Source organism: Zootoca vivipara, chromosome 5, assembly GCF_963506605.1.
Source record: "Zootoca vivipara chromosome 5, rZooViv1.1, whole genome shotgun sequence".
NCBI classification, from domain to species: Eukaryota; Metazoa; Chordata; class Lepidosauria; order Squamata; family Lacertidae; genus Zootoca; species Zootoca vivipara.
The window spans coordinates 75014388-75030257 of NC_083280.1; the positions used below are offsets into that span (position 1 = coordinate 75014388).

The 15870-nt window shown below is 39.5% G+C and overlaps 1 protein-coding gene across 1 annotated transcript in view; it reads left to right on the plus strand.

Annotated features, from left to right (window-relative positions):
- The window catches only part of CCDC6 (coiled-coil domain containing 6), a 39631-nt gene that overhangs the window by 21498 nt on the left and 2263 nt on the right, over positions 1-15870 (plus strand). Inside the window, exons 3-8 of the mRNA XM_035138100.2 lie at positions 1612-1740; positions 6909-7012; positions 9123-9283; positions 13455-13611; positions 14746-14846; positions 15391-15515. Of these exons, the coding sequence (XP_034993991.1) occupies positions 1612-1740; positions 6909-7012; positions 9123-9283; positions 13455-13611; positions 14746-14846; positions 15391-15515 (777 nt within the window). The remainder of the gene's footprint in view (positions 1-1611; positions 1741-6908; positions 7013-9122; positions 9284-13454; positions 13612-14745; positions 14847-15390; positions 15516-15870) is intronic.

Below are 15870 nucleotides of genomic sequence, written 5' to 3' on the forward strand. Positions count from 1 at the left end.
TTATTATTTATACCCCAGTCACTCTGAGCGGCTTCCAACAGAAATATTAAAATACAATAATGTATTAAACATTAAAAGCTTCCCGAAACAGTGCTGCCTTCAGATGTCCTCTACAAGTTTGGTAGTTGTTTTTCTCTTGTGACATCTGGTGGGAGGGTGTTCCACAGGGTGGGTGCTACTACTGAGAAGGCCCTCTGCCTGGTTCCCTGTAACTTGGCTTCTCGCAGCGAGGGAACCGCCAGAAGGCCCTCGGCACTGGACCTCTGTGTCTGGGCAAAACAATGGAGGTGGAGACACTCCTTCAGGTATATTGGACCGAGGCTATATTGCTATATTGCAGGGTGGATAAAAATCAATGATTTTTTAAAAAAAATCAAAAAAATCGGATTTTTTTGATTTAAATCGGATTTTTTTGATTTAAATCGATTTTTTTGATTTAAATTGGATTTTTTAAAATAAAATGCTTTTTGAGGAAAATATATTACCATCCAAAGGTTATTCCATCATGAAATAAAGATTAGTTTTTTAATTATGTAGAATAAGGTTGTATATGTTTAATTTTTAGGGTAAATAAATTCCATTAATCCATTCACAATGTCATGCTCTTCCAGAGGTTTTTGTAAGATTATTGGGCAGTTTCTCTGCCTACAAGATATTATCACAGATTCTTGGTTTACTTTTGCAGTTCTCAAAACTGAATTTGACTCAACAGAGATCACATGCCTCTTCTTCACAGCAAAAATGTTATAACATGAACAGAGTTGAGAAAAAGACCTTAATCCTATTGTTCTACAAACCTATAAATACAGAAACAACCCCTTCAGTGCTAAGTTTCAAGAAGTTCAGTGAATAGAATAGAAACAATATTTTTCTGATTGTTTGGAGTGGACAGTATTTACGTTTTTCATGTGTAAGCTGGGCTGAGAGTCTAAGTTTCTTAAAATATATATATATTGTTTTTGTTTAGCCAAATTAGTTAACAAACATGGATGTTTGTTTAAGCAAATAACATATGCTGTAATGTTATTGTTTCAGTTGAATAAATCTATTTAAATTGTTATTATTAAGGTAATGATTATTTTTCTCCTTCCTAAGTACAACAGTAAAGTTGTCCAAATATGAATAACCCTTTAAACTGGGGATAAAAAAACTAATATGAAAAGTTGTTATTCTAAAAATCTTCATCTACTTGCATATTAAAGTTATACCAGCAAGAATTAGTCTTTATGTAGAAAACTATGATTTAAATCAAGCCTTACTGACTAGTGATTTAAATCGTGATTTAAATCGTGATTTAAATCAGATTGATTTAAATCAAATCCACCCTGCTATATTGCCTTGTCCCTTACCCCCAATTCTTAGGAGCCCCAATAGAAATTTCCTATTAATTATAATGATGAAGCTATCATTTCAAAATGCAATGCAATGTTATTTGCTTTTGTTTCTTAACCATAATTTACACATCCTTAATGTTTCATGTTTTAGGAAATAGTCTCTTATTCAATTTGAGTCTTGTTGTTTTTAAGCCATATAAATTAAGTGATGCTTATAAGTGCTTTGTAGCTCTTCAAATGCTTATGTATTGGGTTTCAATATCTCTTCCAATCACAGCTCCAGCATGAAAAGGCTGAACTCGAGCAGCATTTAGAACAGGAGCAGGAATTCCAAGTGAACAAATTGATGAAGAAAATTAAAAAACTGGAAAATGATACCATTTCAAAGCAGCTAACTCTGGAGCAGGTAAACGCTATATTACCTATATTTAGGTTTGCTATATGTCAGGAAAAATCCTGAGATGTCCTGGTTTTCGGGTGTAAAAATGGCGGGGGGGGGGTGCTGAATCAGCAAAATGTCAGGGAAAACCCAGATGCATGGCAACACGATGGAAAAAGCAGCAGAAAGAGCTCCAAAATCTTAAAATCACTATTTTTGGAAGAGCTCAACAATATGGGTTTGTTCCCCCCAAAAGCTCAGCAGCTTTGTGGGTGTCAGGAATTTTACTTTTTGAAATATAGCAACCCTACCCATATTGTATTGCACTTGTGCCAGTGAATTCTTTGAAGCTGACTGAGCTAATCTGGTTAAAATGTTGGGCATTAAACACTTTTGTGTTGCATCCCACCAAATTGTAATAAACAGGAACGATAAGAAGAATCTATCATACAGCTTAGCTACTGTATATATATTGCATCAAGGTTAATTGAAGTAAAAGAAATGGCCTCTAGGTGGCAGTTGTTGCCTAATTCAAGTGCAATTGTTTCTGTTCCAATGATTGCTGGTTTACTGCAGGTTTTTTGGATGAGTTAAGATCTTCCTGTCTACCCTGCCTTTGTCTTCAATATCCATTACAGATACAGCGTTACTGGAGTTGGTCATGTGTGATGGTCTTTGTGTGTTTTTCTCCCTTATTTTAATTGCAATTTAAATTGGGAAGGAGACGTTTACACAAGTGTGTGGTTGTTTGTTTGCGTTGTAAGCCAGTTTGTTGTATCCATTTCACCCAAAAACAGGTTAAAATTTAGCAAAAACAAACACTATTACAAAGGATTTCTGTAGAATAATAGCAATACACACAGACTTCTGTATAAGAAATCATACTAAATCAGTCTAAAACTTGTTCATGTGATGACAACTACATTCTGTTTTAAATTTAAAATGTAAAATGGTTCTGTCATTTAACCTTAAAGTAAGGTCGTTGTGTCTGGTACATTTAGCACATTTTTTGCTGACTTGTTTTAGGTTGTGTTCTGTTTTTAAACCTAAAGCAACTCTCCACTGATAACTGGGAGTTGCAACAAAGAGAGGTTTGTTCCAATGGTTCACATTCCAGAATGATTCCTGGTAAATGATACATATTGGCCCAGTTAGCATGCAATGCTAAACCATGGTTTAGCCTTATATGCAAGAGCTGGAACAAACCCCACACACAACTCAGACTCATGCACTTCACTCCCTTCCATCTCCTCTTCCCAGGCTGACTTAAGAGGAGGACTGTGACATCCTTTACTCTCACTTTCTCAGAATCCTGACTTTTTGTTGCATAGGAACCAGAGACCATGACTTATAACAACTTCTGGTTAGTTTCAAAGCAAATCAACTTCAAACCAGAGGTTAGGAAGTGGATTTATCAAGAGTTATAAACCACAATCTCTGGTTGATATGCAACAAGTCGGATTCCGTGAAAGTGAACATCATGTGACTTGCAGTTCCACATTCTGTGAGATTATCTTCAAATAACTTTGAGGTGCTGAACAGCTTCCATTGATCTAGAAAAAAGCAGCACACAAGCTGCTTATGTGGAAATGGTAAATGCATTGCCTTCCCATTTTTTCCAGCATGGCATGCTGAAGTAGCAATTCTGTGCACAAAGGGAATGTGCAGGTTTCTTTAGTTTTTATTGACTGGTCTGCTGCTGTAGTTTGACTGGTCCCCCGTGGTGTAGGAAATGAACAACAACTGGATTAGCACACATGGAAATAGAAACCTTTGATAGAAGTGAGAACCATGATCATTCAAAAAATATTCTCTACAGATTTATAATGCTGACAGCCATAGTTGAACAAATGTCAGGTATGTTAGTATTTGTCTTTAGATGTGGAAAAATTTGATTAAGCCTATTAGCCATATACAGTCATACCTCGGGTTACAGACACTTCGGGCTGCACTTTTTCAGGTTGCGCAGAAGCACTAAATCACGCCTTGCGCGTGCGCTACGGGTTCCAAATGCGGGTTCCGAACGTGCCTCCCGCACAGATCACGTTCACAACCCGAGCATCCACTGTACTGCAGGCTTTAACATTGCCATTAAATTTCTGGGATTAATCCAAAGGCTTTATAGGAGTGCTCTGTGGCATGCTCCCTAATGGAATCTGCATCCCTTTGCAGTACACACGGGAACAATGTTTGCTGTGTGTTTACATTCCTACCATTCAGCCTGGCTGTTGAGCCATCAGTGTGCGTGATATGCCCAGTGGACGTGCAGACCTAGAACCAGGTATCTAAAATAGCTCCTCTCTGTGGACAGTATCCTGTGGTCCTTCTCCAAGTCCACAACCTTAGTTCCCCCAGCTTCTAAACCAAACTGTGCAATTCATTAAAGCAGGTAGCTTGCACTTGCGGCTTCAAAAAGTGAGGCCGTGAAGGGCTGTCTGGATCAGAATTATGGAAGACGACTGCTACAGTCTCCATACTGCCCACCCAGGTGTAGATTAAGCGCAGCTTCCACCCCAAGGCAAATAATCTCTTGGGGAGGATTTCCATTGGGAACACAGTGTAGAGGGAAAAGGTGAACACCACTTGCCATGATACCAGTACTGATCCATCCCCAAATGCAAGTGTCCAGCCAAGGTTTCTGCTGTTAGTGTGGATGGAACAGGAAAGGTTCAGAGGTTGACCCAGCAGCTGCACCTTGGCAGCACTGTGACCCAAGAAGCTGAAGCACCCTGCTTTTGGGGTGTTTCCTTTTCCCAGGAATCACCTGACAAGGAGAGCTGGGAGCACCTATATGCTGTTGCAGAAAAGAAGGACCCTCCTTGATGTGTCTTTTTAGTTCACTTGCAATCACTACAGTCCCTTCCTTCCTTCCCTCCTTCTGTGTGCCACCAGTTTCATGACGTTTTTGTTTCCCTCAGCCGCACAGCTGGCAAATCTTTAGACCAGTGTTTCTCAACCGTTTTTGGGCCACGGCACACTTGTTCTGTGAAAAAAATCACGAGGCACACCACCATTAAAAAAGTTTAAAAAATTAACTCTGTGCCGCCCTATATTGACTATAATTATGACTGTAAGAAACGCTTGCCAATTGCTGTGTTGGTTGCAATCTCCTGTAATAAGGCTTCACAAGCCGTCCGGCGGGTCAGTGTTGTGTATTGGCGGCCGCCAGGCTCGTTTGCACTGAGCTTTGGGAAAGAGGAGGAGAAATATCGCTTTCCGGCGGGTCAGTGTTGATTATTGGCGGCCGCCAGGCACATGACAATGCAAAACGCCCTTCTCGTCGCCGCACGTCGCGGCACACCAGCCAGCGTCTCGCGGCACACTAGTGTGCCGCAGAACAGCGGTTGAGAAACGCTGCTTTAGACATCTACTTGACAAGCAGATGCAGGCTTTTCAGTAGTCACTTTGAGTGAAAAACTGGTTCTTGTTTGAGGTGGCTGGCAAAGATCTTAACATCTGGCATTCCTGAGGTTTGAGCCCTGCCTGCCAGTGATATTCAAGAGACTGTTGAGCTAGTGGGCTTCAGAGTAACTTTTTTCCCCTGCTAGAGGAAGATTTATGCTGGGTAGTAAAAATACAGAGCTGGTTTCTGTTCTGGTTCTATCAATGATTTGTTGCACTTGGTAGCAGAGGATAGGGTCATTGGTAACCTATTTTCGAAAAGTCTTGATATTATTATCCTTTTCTTCAGGAATAGATGTCTTAATCTGTGGATAAATTTAGCCAGGTTCTGATCTGATCGTGAAAGGTAGTCATTACTTGTACCGAATAACCATCATACCGTAGTATAAGTACTCTATGGAAGCAATGTCATTTGGGTTTACTACACCTTGGCAGCATATCATTTAAGATGTCCAGAAGATGCATAGAAAGGCCTTCGGTTTTGGGTAGTTGACAAATACAAGTTTTTGAGGTATCAGTATCAAATTCCATCCTTTTCCCCGGACCGAAGTTTTCCAGGCAACTGAGTTACCCTGTAATATGTTGGTTCTATCATGAACATACAAGTTTCCATATATGTAAAAAAAAAAATGTCGTTAATCTGTGAAAGCTACAGTCCCATGATGTGATTGGAAGTCATATGTACAGCATTGGTCTTCAACTGGTGCGTTGGGACGCACTGCTGGGTCCCGGCTTCATCTATGATGGATCACAATACTATATATGGTAAAAAAAATGATTGTCCCGAAGTTCAAATTTGGGTTACATGTAGGTCCTAGATCTGAAAACATTGAATACTACTGGGATATAGCAACCTTGCTAAAACTAAGCCTGTCTAGATCTGGTTAGTTGAATGGCAGATTTCCTGGGATCCCAGTGTACAAAGCCTTGATGGGATCTAAATGAAATAGATAAAATAGAGCAAGACTACTATTTTGTTTTTGTTTCATTTTTGGAGTAAGATTCAGTAAGTATTTGGCATTATAGTCTCAAGCCCAATGGACCACAGTATATCTCTCAGTTTGTATGGGACCATTCAGCCTTGCAAAGGGAGGGGAGAGAATGTTTGCGGCTTTCAAGGGTGGGTGAAATCAGATGGTGTAGGCTTACTTTTAAAGTTATGGAGACATGGGGCTGCTTTTTCCTAATTTTTAACTTAAAGGAAAAGCTTTGTCACCACTTCAAATGGCAGCTTGCTGCCCTCAGCAGCCCTGTAGAATCCCTTTGAAATTTGTGACAGACTGACCACTGGGAACAAAGGTACATCATGGCCAATGGGGACAGTCACGCTTTTCCTTCCAAGAATGTTCCTTGGAAATGGTGCTATTTCATGATTTCTTCCTCAGATTTCAAAGGTATGTCACTATGTGTAAAGTTCATTTTCTTGGTGTAAAGTTCATTTTCTGCGGTGAATGGTACCAGAGCGGTTAATCATTGGGAAATCAGAGTCCAAAATCATTCAGATAGTAGTTTTAATGAAACTACCTTCACATTTAGGCTGTTTCTCTTCTGCCATGTAGGACTGCTTCCTTTTTAAGGTGGGTCGGGTTATTATTTTTTAATAGATATGGTTTATGACAAGTAAAGGCCATCTAAATATGTCTTCTTTAGCATCCATTACTTTGATTACAATTATTTAGTCAATGACGATTGGAATTATTTCCCCCTTTCCGAATTATGATTCTGCAGTGAAATGCTAATCTGAAACAGCAGTTCTAATCACTCTCTTTTTATCCGCAATTTCTTTTTCCTAGCTAAGACGTGAGAAGATAGATCTTGAAAACACCCTAGAACAAGAACAAGAAGCACTAGTGAATCGTCTCTGGAAGAGAATGGATAAACTTGAGGCAGAAAAACGGTCTGTCATGGCTTTCTTTCTGCAGCTTCCCCCCCCCCCCAAAAAGTGTGGTAAAACTTGATATTTCACAATACCTTTTCTCTAAAAGAAAGCTATTTAAGTACTAATATAGTAATTAAAATAGGAAAGCCACATTTTTTTTGCATACATTGATGCAAATAGTAAGTGTTTTATTGAAGATAAGAACCCTCTTCAGGCATCTGTCTGAACATACCAGGGTTAATTAATATTATGTAAGAACTATGCACACAAGCCTGCTCTCAATGATGTATGGCCTCCTCTGACCTTAGCGCTAGATGCATTTGAAGTGAGTGCTCTTCGAGGCCTCTGCAGCCCCCATACTTGTGGACCTTGGGAGTGAGGCTTGCTTGCGCAGCCTGCCCCTCAACAAGCTTTTAATGTTCACATGTTCAGGCAAATGCTTGAGAAGGACTATAGAGAAGGTTGCTGAGTCATGCGGCAAGGAGCAGAGTGGGATGCCTGTTGGTGCTTATTCACCGGTAGTCATCTTCTGTGTCCTGTGACGAGCTTCGCCTTAATGTTACGAAACTCACTTGAAAACAAAAACATTAATATTCATGTAATAATCCTGACTAGTCTGGATCTTCATAGGAACTGACATTTTGCAGCATTCAGTGGATTTCACAGAACTACTCAAGTCTTTGAGGCTATGAATATTTGTGATGGTGCTGTTGTTAATCTAGTTAATGAAGAGGTTAGAGCCTCATGACAGTTTATTTGATCTTTCAGATCACATTGAGCTGGAAATGCTTTTTTAATGGCTTGGCTATGTGATATAGTATGTCATGTGTTTTTTTGCTCCAGTTTGCTTGAAATGTTGTTGTTTTTAAGCATGGAGTTCTCAGTGCTAGCTATGTGGTCAAATTGTGGCCATCTGATTTATTGGATAGATTTTTTTCTTAAAATACAAAATGAGCAAGAAATTGCTTTTCATATTAGTGATATGTAAAAGGAACCTTAAAACAACTTTTTGAATACATTAATGTTGACTTGTCCATTAAGAGCATGTGAAGACACTAGGTGAATTAAAATGATAGTTTTCAAAGTGGTAACTTAAATAAAGTATTCATCTAGCCATGTTGTAATTTGATTATTTGAATTAGCGTCACAAGTATTGGGGAAAATTCAGCTAATCCCCTAAATCCTACTACAAATTTCTGATCAGGTTAAAAAAGAAATAAAACAAAGCTCATAAGATACCACCTCAGCAAGTATTGACTACAAGACTGAAGGTATGGCTGGTAATTGCATTATATTTTCCATCCATCATGTATCAGGAAATATGTTATTCAAATTTAGTGTCTGCCATGAACTAACTAGGTGGCCTTGGGCATTTGCCGTCCTTGTCTTTCAGCTCCAGACCCCCATTCTGCAATATGATAATAATTAGATTAAGTATCAGAAGCACCTTGAACATTCTGAAACACTATAAAAATGTTTGAAAGTGATGACTACTACATCAGTTGTAGCAGCAATGTGGACCCTGACATCTTAAATATATCATTAAAACTTCACTCTTCTTCCCATCAGCTTTGTTTCGTTTATAGGATCAATGCTGAGTGGTATTTTTACTTCTTGCACAGAGCCAGAAAGAGGGGAGTAAAAGTTCGGCCAGGTTTTTAAACCATTGTTAAAAGTAACCTATACTGAAGTCTTTAAACCTATTAGAGATTCTCTAGAATTCATCTGTGGCCTTCTCTATTGTCTGTTGATAGAAGAATACTAAAATGTGATGGCTCCTTTCCTTACATTTCTGTAAGGAAGTTTTAATACTGTATTTGCAGTTTGTTGAATTGGCAAAGCAAAGACTCCACATTAGGTAAAAGTATGGTCTGACAAACCATGGTTTGTCATTAAGTCCCCATTCCCTCAATGCTTTAGAAAACTCGCATGATCCCTGGTTGAAGCTGAATGGTAAACAACACACCATGTTAATTTTTCAGGAAATGAGTTTACCAGAAAAAATACTGACAATTTCAAACCACCTTGCTGTTTATCTGTTGGTGTAATATTACAAAGAATTGAAGCAGAATGTACCAGTTTGGAAGTTTGATGTCAGAAGATAAAATCTCATTTATCTTAATTTCAGAATTTTGCAGGAGAAATTAGACCAGCCTGTTTCTGCTCCTCCATCTCCAAGGGACATATCAATGGAGATAGACTCGCCAGAGAATATGATGCGGCATATCAGGTTTCTAAAGAATGAAGTAGAGAGGTTAAAGAAACAACTCAGAGCTGCACAGTTACAGCGTAAGTCCTGTTTGCCTTGGCTATGTGGTCTTACTCATAATGCTGAGATGTGCTTTTCATGAACCGGCTCCTTTTCAAGTTGAAAATAATAACTCGAGGCCCAAGTCAGAAATGCAGTAATTCATTTGTAGTATGCTAAACCACTTTCTTTTGTTCCGCTTGGGTAGCTGAACAAATTTTAGTTGGACAAATCCTTTGGGCAGAAACAATTTTGTTACAAAGTTACATGTGATCTTATACATTTGAATATGTCATCTTTGCTAAAATGCAATCATACTGCTTTGCCTTCAGTAAATATACAGTAGTACGCTAGTTTGATTGCTATAGTGAAAACATATTGGACAGTATCCAATGAAATATACACCCCACTTGCACCCTAAATCTGTTCTGGGGGTTCCCCAACCCTCTGGTGACAAGGAGAAGTTCCACTGCTCAAGCAGAAATCCTTGTGCCAGCAAAAGCACTTTAGTTGAACACCACCCGTAAGATTCTTCCAGAACCGTCCCTACCATTTTGCAGGGTGAGGAACCCTCAGTGCTGGGGGGAGGGGTACAAAGCAGCTTCCTCTTGAGTTATTCATTTGATTTCATTTATTAATCACTTCCCATCAAATAGCTCAAAGGGATTTCATATTGAAAGGGGGGGGGAGGATAATGAAGACAGTTTAAAACTATTTTATATATACAAACAATCAAAAACATTTCCATGTGTAAAAAGTTAAAACAATTTCAGCTGCCAGTCTGTTCAGAGTCATTAGGTGGAATGGGGTGTGCCTAGTTTTGTCCTTCAGCCAGCAAGCAGTTTGGGGCCATCCCTGGGTCCTGCAACTGCCTAGGAGCATAATCTAAGATCGCTGGTCTTGCAACCCACATGCCTTTTGTACTACAACATCATAGCCTTCAAGGAACAAGTGTGGACATCTTATGGAGAAACACTGTCTTGCGCATTTAACGTGCACACGTGGTGACTAATAGTCCATAAATAACAATAAATAAGTGACCTATTGCCAGAGCAACAGGCATCAGTTCATTGCATTTGACAGAGCCTTGAATTTAATTTAATTTTATATTGAATTTAATTTAATTTTATATTGGCCTCATCCTTGCGATATCTGAATTTAAACAAATAGCTGTTCTTTAAAGTGAGATTTAACTGCGTGTGTCTATGGGTTTGGGGGCGGGTTTTAAGGGCGATATCCATTGTTGGTCATAGTTGGAATAGACCTATTGAAAAGTGGACTTAAAATATAAACTCTGAGTATGACTTTGTTGGATATCACCCATTGAATCTGATACTCAGAAGAATGTTTTTATTATTATTACTCCCAATTTTGGTTTCTCATCTGCATGTGGTGGGGAGAACAGAGACTTAAGTGTGCAAGAATGAAGGCTTATATCAGTTTTATTGTGTTTAGAGATGGGATTGGGGCAGAGGCTAAAGTCTGCCCAGGACCTTATCTCAGATTTAATATGAACAATAGTTTAATGTTATTATTTCCTTGGGGTGGAGTGGGGAAGAACTGTGCAAACAATTGCCAGTTCTCACTGCTCTTGGATGCCTGTGTAGTCATCTTGATGAATGTGATACCCCTGTTTGGTCCTTTAATTCTTACTCTCATATTTTTAATTTAAAATCTAATAAAGCATTTTGGAATAGCAGTGGATTTTTTCCAGCTTTGCTTTCTGGGGAATAATGTTTTGAATAAGATATTCTTACCATTTGGAGGAGAAAATACGTTGTATACTGAGACCTTGTATGCAAGTTCAGAAAATTAATATTCTTCATCCCTCAAAGGAGATGACATTAATCTCTTTGTACTTGTCAGTCTCTTCTATGCATTGCCTTTACTTTACTGTGCTTAAAAGTGGGAACAAGGGCTCTGAGTAATAGCTATGTGCAAATGCTGGCCTGATTTATTGCCACGAGGATGGATCTTGGTTTTGCTCTTCATCTTCTGAACATTCCGTTCTTCTCCTTGAGTGACCTGATGAACAAGTGAAGCTCTGCATGCGTGGATGTGGTTGATTTATCATTGCATATGCCACCAAAAGCAATCATAAAAAGATCCTAACTAACAGAAGAGCTGCAATAAAATACAGGAGGTCTTTGGGAGCTGCTGTAACTTCAGAATGGTCCAAATGACCTAGGAGAGAGTTCTGTTGTACCCTTGTCCTGTTTGTGGGCAGTTGATGGGCCACCATGAGAACAAAATGCCTTTGTCCTCGAGTAGCTTTTCTCAAGGTGTGAGACTGAGGAAGAGGGAAGCTCTCCCAGGTGAGAGCTGCGATGATTCAGTTCTCTGTATGTGGATTGAAAATTAAAGATCTCATGGAGGGCTATATACACAACTCTGTGCTTCATTATATTATTTTATTTCTCTTCTTCCTTTTTTCTTTCTTTCCTCTCCCTCCTTTATTTTTCTTTTTATGTTGTTATTTTGAATAGTGTTTTTATTTATCATATGTTGAAAATTCTTAATAAAATGGATTTATAAGAACAAACTGTCATTGGCCTGACCAATAGGGCTCTTCTTATCTCTGCCATCAAATTTCAGCTGGGACTGAAATTAATTCTACTTGAATGCCCTCTCGCATTACCTTTCTGGCCCAGGAGCCTTTTCTCTGGGATTCCTCCCCACAACAGTGTTGCCCCATACCTCCAGGTCTTCTGATCTTGTTTCCGCATCATGGTGGTCATATGCAATGGGGGACATTTATGCAGTCAAACAGAGCTGGTGGGGTGCAGTCATCATGGTTTTTAACATTTATACACACAGCCTTTCCGTAAAAGATACCCCTAGGATTGTATTGGACAGTAGAGGCTTCTATACTCAGTCGTGAAATTTGCTGGGTGGGCCTTGGCCCATTCAGTGTATTTGAAGCTAACTTATCACACAGTTATTATTAGTTTGTTATTTATTAAATTTGTATACCGCCCTTCATCCGAAAATCCCAAGGCAGTTCACAACAGGGGGGAAATTAAAAATTGAGAATACAAAATACATAGTAGAATAAAAACAGACAAAACCAACAACCCCCCTCACTTTCAATGAGTATACTTTGAGTACAACCAACATTGGATACAGCCCAGCCTATCCAGGATGCTGATGGTCCCTCTTACCTCCCCAAAAGAATCAGCAGCATCACCAATATCATGAACAATTAATACTGTGTAATACAGTCACTAATATTGTTAGCAGTGAACCAGACTTGAGAGTTGGGGGGATGTTTTTGTGGTGGTGAGGATAATGATGATTTCCCCCTTTCACGTCTCTGTAACACACCACATCATCTTGCTAGTTATTTTTTTAATAATTTAATAATTTTAAATATTAGGCACTATTACTAGCAACAAAGCAAAATTCTGGTATAGGGAGGAGAGGTCAAGCCATCAACTAGTTAGTTACTAACCATCTACTCTTTTTGTGAAAATAAATTGGGTGGAATTCCAGGGGGAGGGAGTCAACAGATGCAAATAGGTAAATCATGCCTTATGCGCTTGGGGATTTCTGTAAGTGTGAAAGGGTTTCAAGTTTTAATTTATCCTTTTAAAAGGCTAATACATTTTAAATGATGCCTCGACCCAAACAGTTCTTCTCATTAATGTAGTAATAGCAAACCACTGCTGTCCAGTAGGTAGCAGTCTCTCCAAAATTAAAGCTTTCAGCTGAATGCCTGGTTCTAATTTCATCACTTCTTCAAAGTGGAGAGTCTTTCTGTACTGCTACTTGAAAATGGAGCGACAGATCTAGTTCAGACTACCATTTTAACCCAGAATGGGAAGCCTGTGGCCATCCAGATGTTGTTGGACTCCAGCTCCCATTAGACCCAGCTAGTATGGCCAGTGGTCAGCGATGATGGGAGTTGTAGTCCATAACATCTGGAGGGCCACAGGTTCCTATCATTGACCCAACCCATCATTTAATACTTGCAAATCAGCCTGCCTGACCAAAAAGACCAAAAACTTCCATTTTCCCTTTACAATGAACTCTGCATCTCTGCTACATATGAGCTTGTCAAATGGGGGTCGCATGGGATCAAATCAATCCACATTCTCATCACTTGGCAAAGGCAAGATCAGAACTCTAAACATCTACCTGTATTTTACTATGCCTCCAGAACAAAACTTGAGTTTAGTAATAAAAAGGCTAATCAAATTTTTGATTCTTCAGATTCAGAGAAGATGGCACAGTATTTGGAGGAAGAACGCCACATGAGAGAAGAGAACTTAAGGCTCCAAAGAAAATTACAGAGAGAGATGGAGCGAAGAGAAGCCTTGTGCAGACAGCTGTCAGAAAGTGAATCGAGTTTGGAAATGGACGATGAGAGGTTTGTGTTGCCCGTATATTTAGGTGCTGCAGTAAGAAATCAAAAGCAGTCTAAAAACCAGGTTTCTAAATATGGTACTGCCATAAAAAAAATGACATCCCTTGTCAAGTTTCCCCCCTCTGTCATGTATTGGACGCTGTCCTTTATGTCCCGTATTATTACTCTGCGCATTTCCCATCAGCTGACTTGGTGGAGCTAGGGAGGGGAAAGACAGCATAATGATACTGGGAGACAAGGTAAGTTGTAATTAGCTGTAGGGCAGGGGGGCGGGTTGTGACAGGTCTGATGTTTTAGGCAGCTGTCCAGTGTAGGGATAACTTAGCAAGTGATGTATATTAAATCAAAGTAACAGTCGAGCCATTCAGGCCAGAGCATAACAAGATTTGAGCTTCTAAAAACTGACCACTCTTCTCAGTTCCTTTTGAGTAGCAACTTCTTGGTGCACTTCCTGGCATTTGTGAATTAAGCTAGTCTGTGTTGAGGACTGCCGAGAGGAAGGAGCACACAATAGATCTGTTATGGCTGGCACCCAGTCAGATGAATCTGAGTCCCTTCTGCATTTCGTCACTGCACTGGCTTCAATTGATATGCATAACTTTGCTTATGAACAATTCCTCGGAAAGAAAGCAAACACACATAACACACTGCGGTAGAGCTTTCCTTGCTTTGTCATTGAAGGGAGGCATTGCCTTTCTGGAAATGGTGCTTCCCACCATTTAGTTCTCGCATCAGTACTTTTGTAAAATAAATTACTACTTTAAAAACCTTTTAAAACTAGTTGATCACCAACCTAGACGGCTTTATTTAGAAGAGGATTAGACCAACTCATTTAGGATAAGGCTATCCATGGCTACTAGCCCTGATGGCTATGCTCCACCTCCATGGTCAGAGGTAATAATACTTTCCAGTTGCTGGAAACCATAGGAAGGGAGTGTACTCCTGCATTCAGATCACGTTAGTTCACCAGTGATTTAACTAAACATTGCAGCCTTGCTAACTACTGATGCTGCTCTAGTATCTTCCAGTATTTGTCTCGTGGTACACAGGACATATGCTGGAGGGGAACCTAAAAATAAAACTTAAGCAATAGTTCTTGGAAAGAGGAAACTCATCCATGTTTATCTCTTAAAATAGATATTTTAATGAGATGTCTGCACAAGGATTAAGACCACGCACTGTGTCCAGTCCAATTCCATATACACCTTCACCAAGTTCTAGCAGACCTATATCACCTGGTAAATATATGCACCACTTTCTTCTTTATTTTTAAATGTATTGTGATAATATTTATATTTATCTAATCTTTCTTTTTACAAAAGCATTAAGCGGAAACTTTTGATGTGTCCTGAATTCTGTCAGAGCTTTTGTGTGTAGTTAGCCAGTAAATGGGATTGAAACATTTTAAATGCATGGACGTATTGGAATGCATACTTTTTTACTAAATTTGTTTGTAAGTTTTGTCCTTTTTTCATAACCCTTCAGTGTAGCTTAGGAAGCCCAGCTGTTGGTGGTGAGAAGCAGATGTGCAGGACCCAACTGTGTGAGAAATATGGTGCTAAGTGTTTGGAATGGGGCAGGCTAGAAATTAAAATAACTCAATCATACCTTGCTTTGTCAATTCCACTAAGCATAATAATTGTGCAAACAGGTGTCCTAATGCACTTTGCTCAGGTTAGGAGATAATGCCTGTTGCTTTCTTTTTTATAAGGTGCTGGGTAATTTGGTATCTGAGCACATTAGCATTTGTAAACCTACACGGTCTTGCTTTCATTATTTTAGGTCTCTCGTATGCAAGTCACACAGTTGGCTTTACTCCCCCAACTCCACACACCAGAGCCGGCGTGTCTTATTATAACAACCCAGGCCTTCATGTGCAGCATATGGGACCATCCCATGGTGTTACAGTGAGTATTTAAGAACTGAACATCATAATCTCTTACACATTTTTGCGGGGAGGGGGAATATATATTCTATGCTTGTTCCATTTAAGTGTCTTCAACCAGACCGCCATTCATTCCATGCTTCCCTTTTTGCACTAGATAAAACATTTAGATTTTTGCTCCAGGATAAAGAATAGTGCATGCCTTCCTCCCTCACTTCCAAAATCAGTAATGACTGTGACCTATAGATGGATCTGTTGCTGCAAGATAGTGTGGCTCAGATTTGGGGGCAGGATAGTTTCACCTACGACCTACCTACCTCCATCAGGTGCCTTTCATGCGCCAGTTCAGCTGCTATGGTTTCCTATAACATTCAGTT